Genomic DNA, 20,063 nt, shown 5'->3' with positions numbered 1-20,063 from the left:
ATTTGGGGTTGAAAGAAGTGGGCATTTCCCAGACAAGAAGAGTCAAATGAAAGACGCTATCGAGTTGCATTTTGTAAAGTTTAGTATTTCAGGAGCCTGTGCTAAGGGCTAAATATTTAACCTATGGCTGCTTCCATTTCAACCGTTCTTTTAAAAATCTGTTTCATGCGAGTCCCCAAACATTTTGGAAAGTAATACAAATACGTTTTGGATCACCCTTTTTTATATATTAATTTTTAGTTAGATCTTTGTCTCAGTCCTGGTGTAATTACTTTCAATCCCAATACATTTAAAATGGTGCGATGTTAATGGTGATTGTGCATTTTTATGTTTATAATTAGCTCTTTTTGGTCTACATCTTCTGAAAATGTAAAATTTTAAGGTTTCCTAAACTTGTTTTTAGGAACAAACCATTACATTTTAAAAAGCTACTGTGTAGTTACGTATCCATATATGGTGTCTTATTACACGTGATCGTTTTGTTTTTTGTTCAGTTTAAAAACAATGCTATTGCAAAAATATACAGTGGTTTCAACGCCTGTTAAGTCTATGTCAGTTACTTTCACTTCTCTTTCTGTTTTAACAGGCATTCAGTGACTTGAGAGTAATTCTAGTTTCCATCTGTCACACACTGTTCAACAGTTATCTATACAGTGTAAAGAGCAACAGAGAGGAACAACATTCTCCTTCATATTACAGTATATTACACACATTTTTACCAGCAGACATTTGGAAGAGTTTTGTCATTGATTAAAAACAAAATATGCACACGTACAGTACATAATAGCATCTTTATTACACTGAAATATAAAAGTATATATTTATCACTATCCTGGAGAGAAAGGACCAAGTCAAGAAAACAACTTGTAGCCTCAGTTGTAGCAGTTTTCTTGTTGTCATACGAAAGAAAGAAAGAAAAACAAAGATTTGGAGTCAAAAACAGGAAGGCCACAGTGACGGGTTGCCATAGATTCTGTGCACATATAAGGAAGGGAGGCAAACAGCCGTACATGCTACCACACATACACACATACATGCACACACACACACACATTTTTTATTCATTAACCTGTGAGGTCCTTTCAATGACTACATTCCTCAAACCCTGTCCTTAACTTTACCCCTTCAACTGCTACCAAAAGAGCACCAGAAACATCAGATGGACATGTATGTGGGGGATGTGATGCGACCAGCACAGCTGTTTCTTGAGGTTTCTGGAGTCATGGAGCAAAAGTGCAAAAGCAAAAAAGCGTAGGTTTTGTCTAGAAAAAAATACTCTTGACTTGATATACATCCTGATAGGCGTGTTCTTGCAGTGTTGTGTGCTTGTATCAACATGTTATTTTGAGCCAAATATCACAGGGAAGATATGGATTTTGTCAAAGAAATTGTTTTTGGAAATATGCCTCTTTGCTCACTACCACAGAGTTGGAAGCAAGGATTGATACCACTTTCATGTCTGATGATAGTTAGCTTAATTTAGCATGGAAAAAAATACTTTAAACAGGTGTAAAAAAGGTAGCCTAGATCTGTGAAAAGGTAACAAATCAGCCTATCAGCACCTGTAGGGCCCACTAATTAACATCTTACCCAAAGTGTAAAATGGTAAATTTGAGGTTTTACAGAGATGTGCCAGACTATTTTTTGTTGCTAATGTCTTGTTGCCTCTGTAAAACCACCAATTGTTGCTTTTACTACTCAGTTTTAATGTGGATAAAACAATAAGTGAGCTTTTGGGGTGCTGGTAGTCAGTTCGGTTATGCTTGGAAAGAGGCAGATTAGCTGTATCCCTCTATTTTCTGTAGTTTTGCTATGCTAAGCTACTTTGCTGCTATCTGTACAGTACTGATCTTGTAATATAACTCTGAAGAATAACAGCCATATTTCCTAAAATGTCCATCTATTCCTTTAAAATAGCACCTACAATATAACTTGTCACATTAGCATGTATATTTATTTAAACTGATAGGGAAAAGAGTCCTGATGTGCTTTTACATTAAACCTCCCAACAAATTACCACAAATTAAAAAATGATGACACAAGGAAGGAAGTGTTGCAGGGAAATATATCAATGCTTGTGCTGTTAATGGCTGGTGTTTCATAATCACCCGCCTGCAGTGTACCATAGAAACATCCAGCTCAGTGTGTCAAACAGTTAACCCTAAAGCTAATGATGTGCCTCAAAGTGTAATTTTTGATCAACCATTATCCTAACCTTAGGATAAGAAGTCAACAATCTCACTTTACAAAATGTCCCTACAAGGTTGGTTTAAAACTGCAGTCCCCACGTTGATGGAAAAATAAGAACACACTTACACACACACACACTCAGATATGAGGCAAAGGCCGCAGAGTGGACACAGAACAGCACAGAGGTCGTCTGAACCAACCGGGCTACGAAGGTCGATTTCCAAGTTTCCTTCATACTTAAAAAACAAAAAAGTACCGGTGAGGCCGCCAACAAGCAGCGGCAGGCCGCGGTCAGTCAGTACCAGTGGCACAGCAAGCATTGACAAGATAGCAGTAAATTTAACAGAGAAGCCTCTTTAACAGAAAAATAAAGAAAGTAAACGCAGGATAAGGCGGCGTCGGGGGAGGGGAAGGTGGCTGATTCCATGTTGATGTGTTGTTGCTGATGTTGATCGTGATGATCATTTGGCACAAACTTTGTTTTGGCTGAAGTTTCTCAGGCCAACAGTGAGAATGTTTTCAAATGCTGGCCTCTGACGTGGTGATCAGAGTGCAATGATAACAATGATAAATTCTTCATTTTGACAGGCTCTTCTTTATGTGTTCTACTTCCATCTGTCAAACAGAGAGACATAGTGTTGTTTAATTTCTTCTGCAATTAAAAACATTGAGCTACTGTGCTACAAATCTTTTCTGGATTAGATTACAGTGGTGTTAACAGATTTTTTGAGTGTTGAATTTTTTAAATATAGATAAATCTGATTTTTTTATCATTTTTTATTGCCAAGAAAAACGGCTGTAACTTGTGTAGGATTGATTATATTTCATAGTTACAAATGTATTTAATGTACAAAGTACCTGTGCTTTGCTAAAGGGCACATATGTCAAAAGGTATAGCTTATTTCTATGTATACAGATAATACATTTATTTTATTTGGATAAACCTTTTAATGGATGTCTAACCAGATTTTTAGTGCTGTTTAAGTTAATTTTTGGGGAACTTCTAAACAGATAAATAAATGTAACCCTAAATAAAGGAATACATGCATAAATCCAAAATATAAAGCGCATATCTATTATATTTAAAACATGTACGGTAATAACTCTTTCATTTATTGTTCATTTATTCACTTGTTGCCCTACTTGTTAAACCTGACACAGTCTTAGTGGTTGGATTAAGACAAATCCAAACCGGTCACTCTGTCCTGAGCCTCACCTGTAAACTAAGACGAATCTTCTTCTCGTCATCCAACGCGCTGGACAACTGCTTCATCTCCTGCCTGAAACACACAAAAACACGTTAGCTTCATGACTCTGATACACCTGTACACACACACCTAGGTATATCCTGTACCTGTGCTGGCTCTTAAGCAGTTCTACGGAGGACCTCAGGTCTCTCAGCTGGCTCCTGAGTTCCTCCAGTGTCGGGGATGTCAGAGGTGAATGCCGGAGCTCGGGGGAGGGGGTCAGACCCGGGGAGGAAGACGGGGACACGGGACGATGGCTGGAGTTTGGCGGGGCTAGGACAGACGGTTTGGCAGGCAGTGGTGCTTTGCTGTCAGGTGCCTGAGGAAAATCAGAAACAAGTGAGAGTTTCAGAAGTTATTGTATTTTCCTAATACATCTGGGATATAAAGTGGGGGCTCTGCATAACTTTTTTTAATTACAAGTGCTTGGAAATACAATATTACAAGTGAGATAAAATGTGTGGAAAAAAGTGAGATTTTTGTGTCAACTCTTGTTTTCCAAAGTCAAGTATTATCTTTCAGTCTAATTTTTTTTTAGGAAACTTCAGATAAAACGCTGAGAATAATGTAAAGTTCATCATCAACAAATCCAGACCAAAAACTCAATGTGTACTTTATACATAGATGATATATTAAAATATCCACTTTTGACTTGAAGAATTGAATTGTTGTTTAACTAAACTGTTTTGTGATTGTTCATTGGTATAAAGCATGAAATAACTGAACTAAATATTACAATATTGATTAACTTTCATTTAGTCATTGGTCAGAGCACTGTAAGCTAAACAGTTTGAACACTGCCCAGGAACATAAAAATCTGTGATGTGCTGCCCTCTGCTGGATGAAAAAAATATTGAACAGTTAAGTTGGCCTTACATGGATGTTGGGAACTCCTTTCCGCAGGGTAACTTCCACAGGTCTGAACTCCGGCTCCTCCCTCACTCTGTCCTTCCTTTCCTCCACCACAGGAGAGTCCATATCAATACTGGACAGGGCAGACTGCAAGAGAGAGACAGAGAGAAATGTGTTGAGAAATGTAATAATTTATTTCTTTGGGAAGCAAAAATAAATCAATGAGAAGTAGTTTATTTTTTGTTGACAATTGCTAGGCTTTAAAAAGGTATTAAAAAAAATAAAAAAGTAATTATCCATTATCAAAGTAGAATTACAGCCCTGCTTTTAAATGCCCCCGCAACCAAACATGCTGCAAGTTTATATCCATTAGTGTTTCCCTTCAAATATAAACACGGTCAGGTATATTAAAAAAAAAAGTCCTTCACCGGAAGTTGATGTTTATGCTAAATATAAAGAAATCCCTCCAGTATTTGCTGAGATATTGCATTCACACTAACTAAACAGTTAGCACACTCACAGCTGTGATGATCTGTGAGCGAGGCCGGCGGTCTGTGACTCGAGGCCGTGACGCCGTAGGATGACTCAGCTTCTCTGTCGAGGACACCACCGCGTCCAGGTCCACATCTGCACACATCAGACACACAAATGGTTGTCATATTAAATTTCACATGTGCAGCGACAAAGAAAGAGCGCTCTGGTAGATACTGAGGCACCATATCTGGATCTCACTGGTCGACACTCCTGTCCGTCAAACTCACCGGTGTCATGTGACCTATCAGGGGCAGAATCTGGAGTTGAAGCCCCGCCCTCAGACTTGGGGCTTTCAGACCTGAGCAGGTAAACCATACAACACTATTAGGCTGTATTCTCTTAGAGGGATATATGGGATTTTTATCCTGAGAGCGTGTGTGAGTGTGTACTGACGCTATAGGGGGCGGTCTCTCAGGACGCCGCGGGGGTTGTGAGGAGGAAGAGGAGGAGCTTGTCTTTGGGTGGAGGGGTTTTTTGGGGAGGATAGATGGTAGGGAAGGCTTCGGGATTTCTCCAAACTTCCCTTCATCACCTACACACACAAACAAAATCATACAAACACACAGGGAGGTTCAAAAATAACTCAAAAAACAGAACATAAATACACACATCAGGAGATGTGTAATAAGGTGAGGGCGAGGTAGGATTACAGAGATGACGGCATGAGCTGCAGCAGGCTGGATGCATTGTTAAAGAACAGAAAGAAATGTCAGGAGTCGCCCGAGGCTGCAAGAATGAGAGGAAAGAACATAACAAGAAGAAAAGGAAAAAGCTGCAAGGATCAAATAGGGTCAGGAAAATCATGCGTCAAGGTTGTATTGTTATGTATTATTAGTTTTTGGTTGATATGCACGTATGAGATTTAATCTTACCGAGGAGTGAGCGAGAGCAAATACTGCCCACAAGCCGAAGAGATGCTCGGTTTTCTTTTTCTTTTCCTATTCAGTAACCTTTCACATTCAGGACTTTTACTACTACATTGATGCATTGATGTATTTGTAGTTTTGCTTCGGTGTAAGATCTGAATACGTCTACCAGTGTTTGTTTTCTGTTAAGACATAATGAGATGACTGTTGGAAGCTTGTGTCAAACACCAGATGGTTGCAGTGTTTGTCAAGATCGAAAGCACAATGCCCGAGACTTCCTGTTGCACAGACCGAGTCTGACACCATTTCTTCAATCAAAGCTTTGTTCCTCTGCACTACAAAGGGGGGGGGCAGACATGCTGCAAGCGATTATACGGCTTCTCTTGTTTCAACATCGACTAGGAACTGACAACAAAGAAACCTGCTGCGTGTTTGATTCCATTTACAGCTGAAAAAAAAACCCACCAGCAAATTGAATACTGATTGGTAATATAAAGCATGTTCGTTAGTAGTCCGTCCAACGTCAGCTGAACAGACAGGCTGGCTTCACAAAGATCTTTTAAACTGCCAAGTCTTAATTTTGTCCATGAGACAGTTTAATGAAAGCTTCACTGTTTCACATAAGTACAGATTCATTCATTTAAAACCTAACCAATTAGATATCCTCCCCTCAGGCTAACTCAAGCCTAAGTCCCATGCTAACACAGGTCAACACTGGTGTCACTACTTACATGTTAACCCCCAAAATAAAGGCACTATTTCTGCAGCATCTTGAAGCGTTTCTTCTGGTCCGCCTTCTGCTTCAGGATCCCATCTTTTTGTAATATTCGCTTGTTTTTCGTCTCGTATTATGTTTTTATATCACCCTTAATTTCCTGTCAATCTTTTTTAACTGCCTGCAATTATCTTGCAGTTTTCTTTTTCAATGTCACACCATCAAGACTTTCAAAGTAAAATTTCCTTGTGACTCTTAAATTCTTCCAGAAAAAAAACATTTCGGCTCGAGTAAATGAAGCTCGGCAGTTGGATTTCTTTACTCATTTGGCCTTTGTTTGACTTTGAAACAAGTTACCCAGAATTCATTGTGCCTTAGTCCTACTTAACATAGTCTAAGCTGCTTTGCGCAACGATTTTAGACGTCTATCTGAAGTCTGTCTATTTGTTTGAGTCTTTGTGAAACCAGCCCCAGAAGGAAGTAGTGAGCTGCTGCAGCAGCTGCAGGCTGAAGGTCGGCTGAGCAGAGCCAAAGTGGCCCAGACTGTACCTCGATCCTGGTCTCTCTGCGGCAGATGTTCAGGTCGCTCAGGAGGAACCTTCCTGCCCTCCGACTTTCTCTCTACAGGTCAGAGTTCAAGGTTTCTGATTGTCTGTCTCTATCTCAAAACAATACAAAAGAGGAGATTGAAAATAAAGACATGCGGTGTAACTGTACCTGCGTTGTGTTTAGCTGAAGGTGCGCTGGGAGGAGGCGGTTTCTTTGGTCTCTGGAAACACACACAGACACAGAAATAGATTACAAACCACTTCAAGAACTTTCAGACTTACTTTCACGGTAAATAGACAACTTTTCGATGTGTGTTCTTGCTCCAAAATTACCTCTTTCTCCAGTTCTAGCAGCTTGACAAAGTTATCTGGAAAAACACCTTGCCGTCCCCCGATCTCCCCCATCCACCAGCCTGCATCCGCACATTCCTGGATAAAAGACAAGAAACTGTTTGGTCTCACCTGCTGTTTAAATGCCTGATAAATGTATTTAGTATGCAGCTGGATGCAAATTGTGTTTTCACTACCTGCACAAACAAATGAAAATAACCAGATGATGCAAACATGCAGCGCACCCACGTACAGTATAAGCCAAGTTGTACACACACAAACACAGACCGACCTTGGTGATGATGTTGACGATTTCGCCCTCTTTGAGTGACAGCTCGTCTTCGTTTTGTGCTTCATATGGAAAGAGGACCTTGCATTGCTCACGTCCTGCCAATCAAATCAAGACTAGTCAGAGGTTTGAATGTAGGACGTGCACAGAGTTGTGTGTTCCTTTTTTATTACATGTTTGATAGTTTCCCTGGAAAAAACCCAGATTATTTAGAGAAAAAATGACTATAGTAAAGATTATCACACAGACTTGATGTCCTCCTGCTGTTGTGTTTTCAGCTGTAAGAAGATTACCTCCATAGTTTACAGTAAATAACGTAATGCTGGGTCAAGGGCAGATCAGAAAAGGAAAAAAGGAAAGAAAGGTCCCTGAAGGTCAACTAATAAATGTATAACATCAGAAAAACAAAAAGTGGTGAAATTAAAGACAACTTGTGTTGCAAAATCTGTTTTTCTCCATTTTTAAATTGTTTTTTTTTCAGCTTTTCAAAAATACAGGAAGGATGTGATTATGGGTAATGAGTGAGTAATGGAATACGGCGTTACGTAATAAGGGTACAAAAAAAGGCGACTGTTTTCAGTTACAGTTACAGGAAAAAAGAGGTAATTAGATTACAGATACATTAATTAAAAATGGGGATTACTGGCAGGATTACAATTTTAAAATACATTTTAAAATGAAGATGATGTAATACCAAAGATGCTCTGTAACATCTGGCGTCTCATTTCGAAACCGTCCGTCTGACCGTCTCTGAAAATACCGTGCACCTGCACGCAGACGTTACGACACTTCACTACACACAAGTTTCAGTCTGTGGTCGCAATGAAAAACGCTTTCACCGGGTGGAAATTTTATTTGCAGATTTAGCATTAAAGTAATCCAAAAGTAACTGAAAGTTATCCGTTACTTTAAAATTGTGATATTAGGTTACAGATTTTTTAACAGGGAATTAGTATCTGTATCTGAATACATTTCTAAAGTAACCCTGGCAACCCTGGCTGTGATACAACATATATCATCACACTATCGTGTCCTTTACATTTCATGGATTTTATACAATGGAACAATTTGTGTGTAAAATAGATACAAAAAAGAAACAGAGCAGATCACTAAACCATGTCCTCATCATATGATTACAATTTCAGATACAGCACATCCATCTGTAAGAGACCAACTTCATTTATACTGTATCTGTAAAACATGTACAGTAAAAGACGTGTGTTTGATGTGGTATATGGTACCATTTATTACCATAGGTGCGGCCAAAGAAAACAAAACTGAGATCTTTGAGGCTACCACTTTATTACATGTGGAGCTACCACTGTGGTTGTTCAAGGTACAAATCCAAACTGTTCTCAGCATCTTAGTAGGAATAATATTTACAACAGTGAAGCTGTAACGTCTCACCTTTAGCTTTGCCGTCTGGTTCAGTCTTCATGTTGTCAGCGGCGACGCTCGCTGCTTTCTCATTGACCTGAGGGAAGCACAGATGGAAGAAACACTTTAGTTTTAGACTCAATTATGCACAATCTCATGCTCAAAATAGATGATATCATTTTGAGCATATAATGAGCGCTACGAATTTAGTGTTCACTTGTTTGGTTTGGCTAGAAGGCTTCTGGTTTGAATCATGTGTGTGTGGGTTCCCTCAAGGCACTCCAGCTTTCTCCCACAGACCAAAGACATGCTCGTTAGGTTCATTGTTGCCTCTAAATTGCCCGTATGTGTGAATGTGAGCATCGTCTCTAAGTGTCAGCCCTGTGATTGACTGGCGATCAGTCCAGGGTGTAACCCCGCCTCTCGCCCAATGACAGCTGGGATAGGATCCAGCCACCCTGCGACCCTGAACAGGATAACGGATGGATGGTTTAGTTCGAGACTTCCAGCTCGCATGCTAACATTTGCTAATAAGTACTTAACACAAAGTACAGCTGCAGGTGTTAATGACTAATTAACATTTGGACCTGTTTGTACACGATAAGAAAAGAGGTTGCCAAAGTCATTACACTTCATCCCCAGAGACGCTGTTAGCACGACAAGATCATCACGTAGAAATGAAGTAATATTACAGATTAAATGTAATGAAGAACAAATTGTACAGCGAAAACAAAAATAAACAATTAAATTGAAATAATCACTTCTCTCCAGCGAACAGCTCCACACTGACCGGCTAATTAGAGAGGATGAGATCGGGTTCACCACCGAGCTGACTCAACGATGAAGCCTGAGTGTGTGAGTGTGTGTGAGTGTGGTTGCTGTTAAAGGAGCCGTTGTTTTCCGGCTGGAGTGGATCCCTCCACAGTGTTTGTGGAACCAGGGTGGCTCTTCCACAGGAAAACACACACATTCACAAGACCCGCTCTGTCCCGAACACACACACAGCTCTGTTCTGTTCGAGAGAGAAAAAAAAAAACCCGCACCACCTCCTCCTCCTCCTCTGACTTCTCTCCTCTCTCTACACACCCTTCCCTCTCTAATGAGACCCATGTGGTGCCACAAGCATTGAGACATCATTACAACATCAGAGAGGTTTTAATGTCAAAGTATCAAGTGTCACTTCGAGAGTTCCTGCAGAAGTACGTCCTGAAACTGAGGAATGAGTCAGCGCGTTTTCATTTGACAAAATAATACTTCACGTACTCCCCACGCGTGACCTTTTAAAGCTCCTACATGTTTTAAAAAAGGTATTAGAAAGTTTTCTCGTTTCTAATTTTATGCGATAATGTTCCACCGAAACTCCCACTTCTTTTTTTTTTGCTTCAGGGTCGGCCTCCAAAACTACATCATCCCTGCAGCGCGCCATAGGCAGCTGTGGTGGAAGTATTACTAATATCACACTGTTAAAATACCCAGTGGCAAATTATTATTTTCATATTGGACTTATCTAATCACTATATTTATTCTATATCGTAATCAGAATTAATCCAAGTTCAAATAAGCTCTTTATCCAAACCAGAATTATTCAATTTACTGACATTTCAGCCCCATTCAGACCGGCAAACATGGCAGAAGAGTGATGCAGAGTTGGTGGTTAGCATGCTAGCACAAAGCTATCCGTCAGTTGGCACGCTATCGCAAAGGTCACCGGCGCTTAGCATGCTAGTGTCACGGTAACCGGCGGTTTGCATGCTAGCGCAAAGGTTAAAGTGATGCTGTCGATGTCAGCTCGGCGTGGTGGGTGTGTTCTTACACGAGAGAGTGAGCTCAGGAGGAGGGGCCCAGTTTGAATGTGTTGTTGACAAAACGCAAGGAAAAATCCTACTTATTGGACCTTTAAAGTCGAGCTGAAACGGCATTTCGAGAGTATCTAGATTCCGTATCGTGACGTATTTCCGAGTGAAACAGGACGTGCTAAGGGACATATCATTAGAGGGATTTGATTTGATCATTGAGAAGTGACACTTAGACACAGAAATTGAGTACTTATAGATTCCACTACTACTTTATAGGCATGAAGGATCGACCAATAAGAGCCTCTGGATGCCAGCAGTAACACGACTGCTTCTGGACTCAGACAGTCGGACTTTAAACTTCTTTCAGTTTCATAAACAAAAGCGTCTCAGTGTTCCCCTCTTTGAACTATTCTCTTATTTGAGCTGAAGAACCTCAAATGACCCTGATTTGCTGCACTGTACATCTTGTGGTTTTATTATCGTGTCATTAAAGCCAGAGGCGGGAGTTCAAACAATCAAGTGAAATAATTCCACAACAGATTGTTTTAGGGGCTAATCTTCATTTTTTCCTATCACAGACGAGGTCTCGTGGACGGCCCTGCCTCAGGGAAGGACTCAACACTGCAGACATTTGTTTCACATTGAGGACTCAGCTGATCTCAAGGACAAGTGACTCACCGCAAAGACAGAAATCTCCAGGAAACACTGAAAAAGTCCCCTTTTGCTTGCTGTAAGGCTAAGAGAGTACTGGTGCTGTTGAATCCACCCCACAACAAACAAAGCCAGAAAACACCTTCAAAATAAAACTACGTTCGATAAGTGTGCGAAGACTTGCAGCAGAGCATGCAACACTTCTGTGGCTGCACACTGAACGTCAGTCACAGTTGACGTGGCTTCATGTGACTCAGAGACCCCCTCGTCCCGGATGGAGACGGTCTGCTGTCACCTCCTCAGAGCCTCATTAGAGAGCAGAGAGTCTCGTCTCGCCATAAAGCAACGTTACAGCCTCCCGCTCAGCAGGACAGGCTGACACACATCCTCCAGGGCAAACACACACACTCACTAATATGTCTGCAGGAGCTACACGAGGCTTTCACACCCAATATGGGTTTTTAAGAGCATTTTAATAAACAGGTTTGCTTGTTTTTAGCACCTTTTTTTTTATCCCCTGCTTTTCATCTCTTATCCTGTTGACATAAAACAGCTTAACAAGTGGTGTTGTGGTTTGACCTCTGTTCTGTTACGCAGATGATGATATGAAAGTGTACAGTTAGTTCGCATGGTTAGACAAAAATAAAGCACTTTTTAATACATATTAAAAGAAAGGATAATAAACCTGATTTTTAAAAGAGTTTTACATCTTTTGGTGGTGAAAATGTGCTTACATTTCACAGGTTTTTGGCTAAAACATTAAAGGGCCAATTCACTCAAATCACAAACCTGAATATTCATATTATCAGGCCTCGCAGGTATCTGCCTTTTTGACCCTTAGGGTGAACTGATCCTTTAAAAAGGTAGCTTTTCAAACATTCTGCAAATAAGAATCTGCCATGCCAGAAAAAGGTGACAAAACCGTGGCTTTTTTTCCGTGAAATTTTGGTGAACTGACCCTTTAAATCCATGTCCAAAAAGTAATTTAAAGAAAAATAAGTATCAAAACCTTTCCCCACAAAAAAACGTTATCCTTTGCACGGTGAAACAGTCTTTAAAATATTATTATGAACATCAAAACAGAGACTTCATTATTCTTTCCTTTATGTTCTTATCTGAATAAAAACACTGTAGAAAGAAACTGCTTTTCTGCATGCTTTATCTATCCGAGTAACCTAACAGCTTAATTTGACATAAAACAGTGCACACTAAGCAGAGGGAAAAGCTGAGGCTAAGAGGGGAAGAGCGTGAGAGACACAGGATGGAAATAAAATAAATAAAAAGGTTGAAAGAGAGTCGCAGAAATAGAGAAAACTCGACCCTACCGTGTCCTCCTCGTGTCACAGACAGACGGAGCTCCAGCAGCAGCAGACTGTGTGTGTGTGTGTGTGTGCGTGTGAATGTGTAAACGTCAGTGAAAAGCTGTGTTACCTCCCCTCCTCTCTCTCTCTCTCTGCCCCACCAAGCTCTCACTTCTGCTTTGCTTGTCAAATCCCTGCAGGATGTGTGTGTTTGTGTGTGCGTGGGTTACATTAAAACCATTTCCTGTGCAGTAAAACTGTAACAGAGGAAGGGGAGGAGCCAAGAATGGGAACTTCCTTCCCTTTCTGCTCACAATGCAATGATCACAGTATCGAAAAATGTATTAAGTAATAGGTCTTCAAGGTGTGTGTGTTTGTGCGTGTGTCTCACCTTGTCCCCCTCCGATTCCACATCCATAGACCGAGGTCGGAGCTTGATTGGCTGGTCTTTGAAGATGTCGCCAAAGCCAAACCCTCGGACCTACGCGTGGTTTAAAGGAAGAAAAAAAGGAATTGAAACAAAACATAAAAGGAACGTTTCACCGACAAAATAAATAGAACAGCTGTGGTCCAAGTTTCAAACGCTGACCCCTGTTTGCTTCATGAGCTGGCCATGAAAGTCTGCATCTTGCTTCGTGGGTGGCAGCTGCTGCAGTCAGCTGAAACACTTTGAGTGGGTTTGCAGGGAAATTTTGCAAATGTTCTGAGTATAAAGTGTAAAAAAAAAAAAAAAAGGCTGCAGTTGTTTCTAATGTCTGTATCTCTGGGGAGCAGCTCGACACAGCTGCAAAAATCTGTTTCTTATCTTGTTCTGCACCGGGGCCGTCATTCGATGTTTGCGGTGGCCCTGAGGAACAGATAGCTATTTTATCTTTGGCTTTTTAACCCCTCATGCCTCAATTGTTTTGCAAACTAGATAAAAAAAGACAACACTATAAACAGTGAAAATGACGTCCCGAAAAGTGAAGGGCGAGGATACATTTACAGTGTTTCGGGAGACTCGGCTATATCTATTCAAGCCAGATAACAGATGACAGCCATAGAAATGGAAGAGCGAGGCCACAGTGCATCCTGGTAGATGTACGCACCACCACCACAGCTCCAGGAGAAGGAGAACTTATCTTTCTCAGTCTGTGCAGAGCCGTCAGACATATTTATTGCTTCTATTGCCTACTCAACATCAACAGTGATTGGACTTCTGCATAAAATGTAGCTAAAACAGCTGCTCTAGCATCTGTTTTTTCATAAAATGCATGCTCCCAATGTTAAAATAAAAAAGTTAAATGGTTTAAATTATGCCCCTGACCAATCAGCGTACTTTGCACAACAGGAATTTATTTGCATAAAAATATTCTACCGAGGGCACTCCAGCATGCAGACTGGAAGAGCCACAGCCACACAGACACAGCTCCCATTTGTCCCTTGCATTGTTGGATGTTTACGTTTGCAGCTTGGCATGACATGTAAACTGCACCCTCAACAAATCAAGTGGTTGAGTCATAAACATAATTAGAGTCCGCACACTGGATCATGCTGACGTCTGAAGAAGAGCATATGCTTGAAACGTCACCCACCCGTGGTCGTAGTTAAATTAAAAAAAACACTCGGGAGCATGATCCAGTGCTTGGACAGTGTGTGGATTTTCTGCTTCGACGTGCCTTCTCTGCCCAGCCCCTAGACTTTATCGCCATTTTGTTTAACTTCCATAATCCAACCCATCAGTGAGATTAGTTGGTTTTAAATCCACTTGCTTTTCTGTGCATTTTTTATTTTCAATTCAACTAGTAGCTAAGCAATTGGGAAACCAGAATCAGCAAGCTAGCAACCAGCACACTAGCTTTAGCTTCTGAAAGACTTAGCTTATGAGCAGTGATTGCCACGGGTCGGCAGGTATGTAGGAAGACATGTAAGTAAAACCCAGCAAGTCATGATGATGAAATAATATGATTAGACGGACTTATTATCTTATAAGTTGTTCTTTTGACAGTCACAGACAAAGGATTTTGTGTGTTTAGTTGCTGTTGGGATGTGATGTGGATGTGATGCGACAGAAACAACATCCAAAATAAATTGGATGAACAAAATGCAGTGAAACACAATGTAGAGGGGGACTAAGATGAACATTAGTGCAACGTGAAACATTTGCATCAATCTGTAACATCATTGTTTACCTTCTTGGGCTGGATTTCTGCTGACCCTGTTTCTGACCGACTGTCCCCTCCATCACTTTCGCTGCCAGGGCTGTCTTTACCTAAACACATATACAGATCCTTTGTAATTTACATGAAAAGTCAAACATATAAAGTCATTAAAATTGCACCCAGAACCAGTTTGTATTCGGGTTCCTTCCTCCTATGCAATTGGCTGAGACTCACTGGTGCGCCCGCTGCGCAGCTCCTCCTGCGAGGTGTCTAAAGACGGCGTCTCCGACTCTGCCTGGACCTCTTTGGTGAAATTGGAGGGAAACATTCCAGTTTTCCCATTTAGAGATCCTTCCCACCATCCTTCCTCTACCTGAACACACAACACGTACACACACAACACGCTGTAACACACAGGGACAAAGATGTACACAGATACTTCTACAAACAAGCATGAACTCACGATAGTATCCAATCACAAATACACCCCAAAGTGAACTGTAGGTGGTTGTACATTCTGAATCTAGCTGTGTTGTATGTGTTCAGTGACATTTTCTGTATTTGTCTGTAGTTTCTTACATTTAGGTGTAATTTCTGTATTTGATTGTATTTTCTGTAGCTAGCTATATTTCTTGTATTTGGTCATATTTCAGTATTTGGTTGTACTTTCTGTATTCGGGTCTATTTTCTGTATTTGGGTGTAGTTTCTGTATCTGGGTGCATTTTCTGAATTTGAGTGCATTTTCTGTAGCCAGGTGCATTTTCTGTATTTGAGTGCATTTTCTGTAGCGAGGTGCATTTTATATATTTTGTCATATCTTCTGTAATTGGATGCATTTTCCACATTTGAGTGCATTTTCTGTAGCTAGGTGCATTTTCTGTAACCAGGTGCATTTTCTGTATTTTGTCATATCTTCTGTAATTGGATGCATTTTCCATATTTGAGTGCATTTTCTGTAGCTAGGTGCATTTTCTGTAACCAGGTGCATTTTCTATACTTCAGTGCATTTTCTGTAGCCAGGTGCATTTTCTGTATTTTGTCATTTCTTCTGTATTTTGGTGAATTTTTGGTATTTGGGTGTTTATTCTGTATTTCGTTGTATTTTCTGTATTTGGGTGTAATTTCTGTATCGAGCTGTATTGTCTGTATTTGGTCATATTTCGGGCTATTTGGTTGTATTTTCTGTATTCAGTCGTTTCTTCTGTTTTTTGGTGAATTTGGGTCTATTTTCCGAACTTGGGTGTGGGTTCTTCATTCATGTACATTTTCTGTTTTTGGGTGCATTTTCTGTATCTGGGTCAATATTCTTTATTTGGTCCTATCTTCTGTAATTGGGTGTATTTTCTGTATTTTGGTGAATTTTTGGTATTTCGTTGTATTTTCTGTGTTTGGGTGTATTTTTTGGATTGGGCCACCTTTTTTTATATATCTCAATGTTTTGTAGGTGTTGTCAAATTGGTGAGGATGTTTACCAAATTGCTTGAGTTTCTCACAACTCTTCGTAATTTGCAGTGCATTGGCTCCTCAGAGCCACCGTACTACTGACTTTTAATGAATAAGCTCCTTTAGAGTCCAGTTATCAGTCTTACCTCTGCTATGATCTCAATCACATCTCCTATTTTCAACTCCAACTCGTCTTCATGCTGAGGCACGTAGCTGAATGCTGCTTTACACCTCCGCTTACGGATCAGCTCTCCTATGGTGCGCACACAGAAAACACACACACAACAAGAACACATACAAACACATTTTAGGCTCACATGTCACATAACTAGTTCACACATGTGTCCATAATCCATGACTTACAGCGAGTTCACCAAGTTATTAAAAACCCTCCTGGTCGAAGAATGACCTTTGACCTTTAAATGAAAGGAGTCGTTCTAACCAGCAAAGACACTAAACACACACGTTGGCCTTGAAGTGGTGTGCTTACACTCATTAGCCTCCTCATTACTCTTGACTCATTCCACACCAGCTGTGGCATTAAGAGATAACCCTGCAATTCCCCTTTTGGCCACAAGGTGTCACTCCTACTCGTGTTACATTCAAAGCTGTTGCATGTAAGGGTGTGTTTACATGCATATGCAGTGGTGGAGGAAGTCTTTAGATCCTTTGCTTGAGTACTAACACAACACTAACTTAAGTATAGTAGTTTAATACATGTATGTTAGTTACATACCACCACTGTGCTTGTATGTGTTGATGAGGAATGCTTGACCTCAATCCTTCCTCACACTAATAGGATCTCTTACTGAAGACTTAAACCTGCCAAATGACCACAATGAGCATATGTGACTCTGTGTGTGAGTGAGTACCTTTCCTGCCAGGTCGTACGCTGGGGTCGGACACGGGGCTGGCCCTCCCGTTGGAAAGCTCCGATCTGATCATGCTTGCCTGCCCTCCATCCCTCTTTGCCTCCTTCTTTATCTCCTGTAAAGAGAGAGAGGAACAGGAGGTGATACGTGAAGGAGAGGAGGAGGTGAGGAAGGATGGTGGGAAAAAATGAAGGTTCATGTGTGAAAATTGAAGATTGCAGAGACAAGGCGAGAATATGAAGGAAAAAAATGTATAGTGATGACTGTAATCTGTATATGATGATGAAAACCAAGCTAGAATTATTACTCACAAGCTGGATAATTAAAGATACATTTGTATATTGAAAATATTTGAATGTACACATTTCCCTTAGTATTTCCGCAGTGGCATAGGTTGCACAACCATTTACAGTAGGAATAAAATGCCAGAGAATGATTCTCTCTGTGTTTGTCTGGAATATATAGATACCAGATGTAACAAAATTCCCTCCAGGCATTGCCGAAATACCTCGTGTAACAGAACTGGACAGACATGAAGTCGATGACCTTAAACTGTGACCTTTGACCACCAAAATCTTAAGAGTTCCTCCTCGAGTCAAAGTGGACACAGATTTGGGACTTCCCCTCAGATGTTCCCTTTTTCTCTTCCCTAAGAATGGTAGGTAGAGACAACTTGAAACATAAAACCTAAAAAATTAAAATAAAAGGACAGCTGACCACAAGAGACAGTGAACAGGGGGAAGATGTCCAAGGGTAAGAGTCAAACACAAGGGCCGGTGAAGCGAGGCTCTGTATATTGAGCGCTTGCTCTACAAACAGAGCTTAACCAGCGCCACAGATGTACAGTATTAATCATTATGTAAAGGTCATAATCTCAAAGATCTCTGTTTTGTTCTCTTTAGCGGCAACTATGGCGATAACGGTAATTGCGGGAGCACACTTCCCAGTTATCCAGACAGTGTCGCATGTGTGACGTCCACGGTTGGCTCCGGTTGTAACTGTTGATATTCCTCGCTGATGGTCGCGTAACTTTTCAGACTGTTTGCCTTCATCTGAGCGTTCAATTTGTTTCTTTTTCTTTGGATTTTCACTTCTTGTTGAAGTTGTATCTGTAGTCATCCATCTTTTCTTTGTTTGTTCAGCCATAGTAGATTACTGTTTACTCGCAAGACTTGCAGAGAGCGGAAAAGCAGCCGCTTAGCTCCGCCTACCCTCTCTGGCAGACCAATCACAGCTGGGTGATGGAAAACGCGTCACTAACTGGGCGCTGCTTGTGATTTTTTCCACGAAAATCACCACAAACACCCAGTCTGTAATACTGCAAATGCAAAGGCTTTCACCAGTGGGCCATAGGCTCAATCACCATTGTTTTACCTCATTCGGCGATAGATAGTGACTTAATCTGGAGATTTTCATGTAAATAAATGTCTGTTATTCGTTTAAATTTAATATGACAAAAAAAAACTCTCCTACTAAATATAAGGTCGTAAAGGTCATCTGTGAAGGCAGCTAAGTACAACCCCAAATCACGTTTACAGCTAGGCAGCGACCTCTAGGGGCAGTGGTAATTATAACAGTATCAAATGAGGAAGTCGGATCCCGTTGTATGAAAGGCAAGAAAGCCCACCGATGAAGGAGACGGGGGTGGATGGATGGGATAAGACTTTCAGCTAGGTATGCTGTGTTCATGTCCTGTATGTAAACCAAAATTATGTGCATAACATTACCTGCATCATGTAGTTTACTTATGTCACATAATTCTTGGAACTGACATATAACTTACGAACGAAGCCCAGAAACTCCCAAACCATTATCTATTTTTAAACCTAACCAAACTTCAATCATGTCATTATGGTAACTAAATGTTGACGCCTGTCGCTGGTATTCTTCAACAGTCATGAACCTTTCCTGTCATTATGTATGAGGATGTAATACAGTCTAGGTTATTTCAGAATAAAAACACCCCTGAATATTATCATTTTTTATCTGCTCTGCCATAAACCTGCTTATGTATTCAATAAATGCAAATAAGGTTTGTTCCACTGCATCTGTTTATCCCCTGTACTGTGCTGCAGATTCTGCATTGGCGCAACAGTATTAGATGTCAGTAACCCAGATGCTCCTCACTGTTTACCTGCAGACGGACCAGCAAGAGCTTGTAAAATCTTTGACAAACACAAACACACAAACACAACATCATGCCTGCCTCCTCCTCCTCTGCTGCAGCCTTTCCCTCTGCTGACTCTCTGTCCACATGACTCTCTGTCACTTGAATAAAGCATCACAAGACGCCATGCGAAACTGATCAAGAGAAGCGGAGAGATCCTGGCAGACAAAGACGGCGAGCGACAGAAGAATCAACAAGCTGCAAACAGGGGAGACAACAAACAGGGGGATGTTCTCATCCAGAGAGAGAGAGAGACAGGAAAAACGAGCCATGACGGTTCACATCCCTCTACCACATTCATCATGACACTGTTTCATAAGCCCTGGCCTGTGGCAAACGCAGCCCAGTGAAGCATACGGGGCCGGGGTATACTGACTCACAGACTCTAGGACCTCACACACACTCTGGTTGTGTTTGGCCTGGTGCGGTGTGAAAGCCTTAATGAGCTTCTGAGATCCAAAAATATACAACAAGAGAAGACATTTCCTAGACAACAGCTTATCTTAGGCGCAGAGTCATTCACCATATTTAGAGGCGGCCATTTTCCTCTGATATCTCGCTCAGGGTGGGAAGCACAAAGTATTATGTTGCTCTGCTGTGTTCCAGGTTGTAAGTCATTAATTTAACGCTTCCTGATTAAAAATTGAGTTTAATTAGGCTTTATTTCAAGGTACAACAACACTAATAACCCATTAGCTAATGATAGGCAGCTAATGTTAGCATTCAGCCTATATCTAGCTAAT

General features: G+C 40.8%; 1 protein-coding gene across 4 annotated transcripts in view; it reads right to left on the bottom strand.

Moving 5' to 3' along the window:
• Positions 1-762: 762 nt before the first annotated feature.
• The window catches only part of sh3kbp1 (SH3-domain kinase binding protein 1), a 36,958-nt gene continuing 17,657 nt past the window's right edge, over positions 763-20,063 (bottom strand). For 3 of the 4 annotated variants that reach the window (XM_069667313.1, XM_069667316.1, XM_069667315.1), the window contains 17 exons: positions 17,154-17,268; positions 16,428-16,534; positions 15,072-15,210; positions 14,868-14,947; positions 13,088-13,177; positions 8,979-9,045; positions 7,575-7,669; positions 7,286-7,381; positions 7,122-7,173; positions 6,954-7,025; positions 5,217-5,355; positions 5,051-5,121; positions 4,810-4,916; positions 4,314-4,436; positions 3,545-3,756; positions 3,407-3,470; positions 763-2,805 (listed from right to left, as the gene is read on the bottom strand). In XM_069667313.1, the coding sequence (XP_069523414.1) occupies positions 2,767-2,805; positions 3,407-3,470; positions 3,545-3,756; positions 4,314-4,436; positions 4,810-4,916; positions 5,051-5,121; positions 5,217-5,355; positions 6,954-7,025; positions 7,122-7,173; positions 7,286-7,381; positions 7,575-7,669; positions 8,979-9,045; positions 13,088-13,177; positions 14,868-14,947; positions 15,072-15,210; positions 16,428-16,534; positions 17,154-17,268 (1,668 nt within the window). In that variant the 3' untranslated portion in view covers positions 763-2,766. The remainder of the gene's footprint in view (positions 2,806-3,406; positions 3,471-3,544; positions 3,757-4,313; positions 4,437-4,809; positions 4,917-5,050; positions 5,122-5,216; positions 5,356-6,953; positions 7,026-7,121; positions 7,174-7,285; positions 7,382-7,574; positions 7,670-8,978; positions 9,046-13,087; positions 13,178-14,867; positions 14,948-15,071; positions 15,211-16,427; positions 16,535-17,153; positions 17,269-20,063) is intronic. The other variant, XM_069667314.1, reaches the window with a different exon arrangement.

This window comes from Semicossyphus pulcher, unplaced genomic scaffold (assembly GCF_022749685.1).
Source record: "Semicossyphus pulcher isolate SPU_LCO1_2020_fin unplaced genomic scaffold, fSemPul1.0.p SCAF_18, whole genome shotgun sequence".
NCBI lineage: Eukaryota > Metazoa > Chordata > Actinopteri > Labriformes > Labridae > Semicossyphus > Semicossyphus pulcher.
The sequence above is the reverse complement of the archived record's forward strand: the minus strand, read 5'-3'. Positions and strand labels throughout refer to the sequence as shown.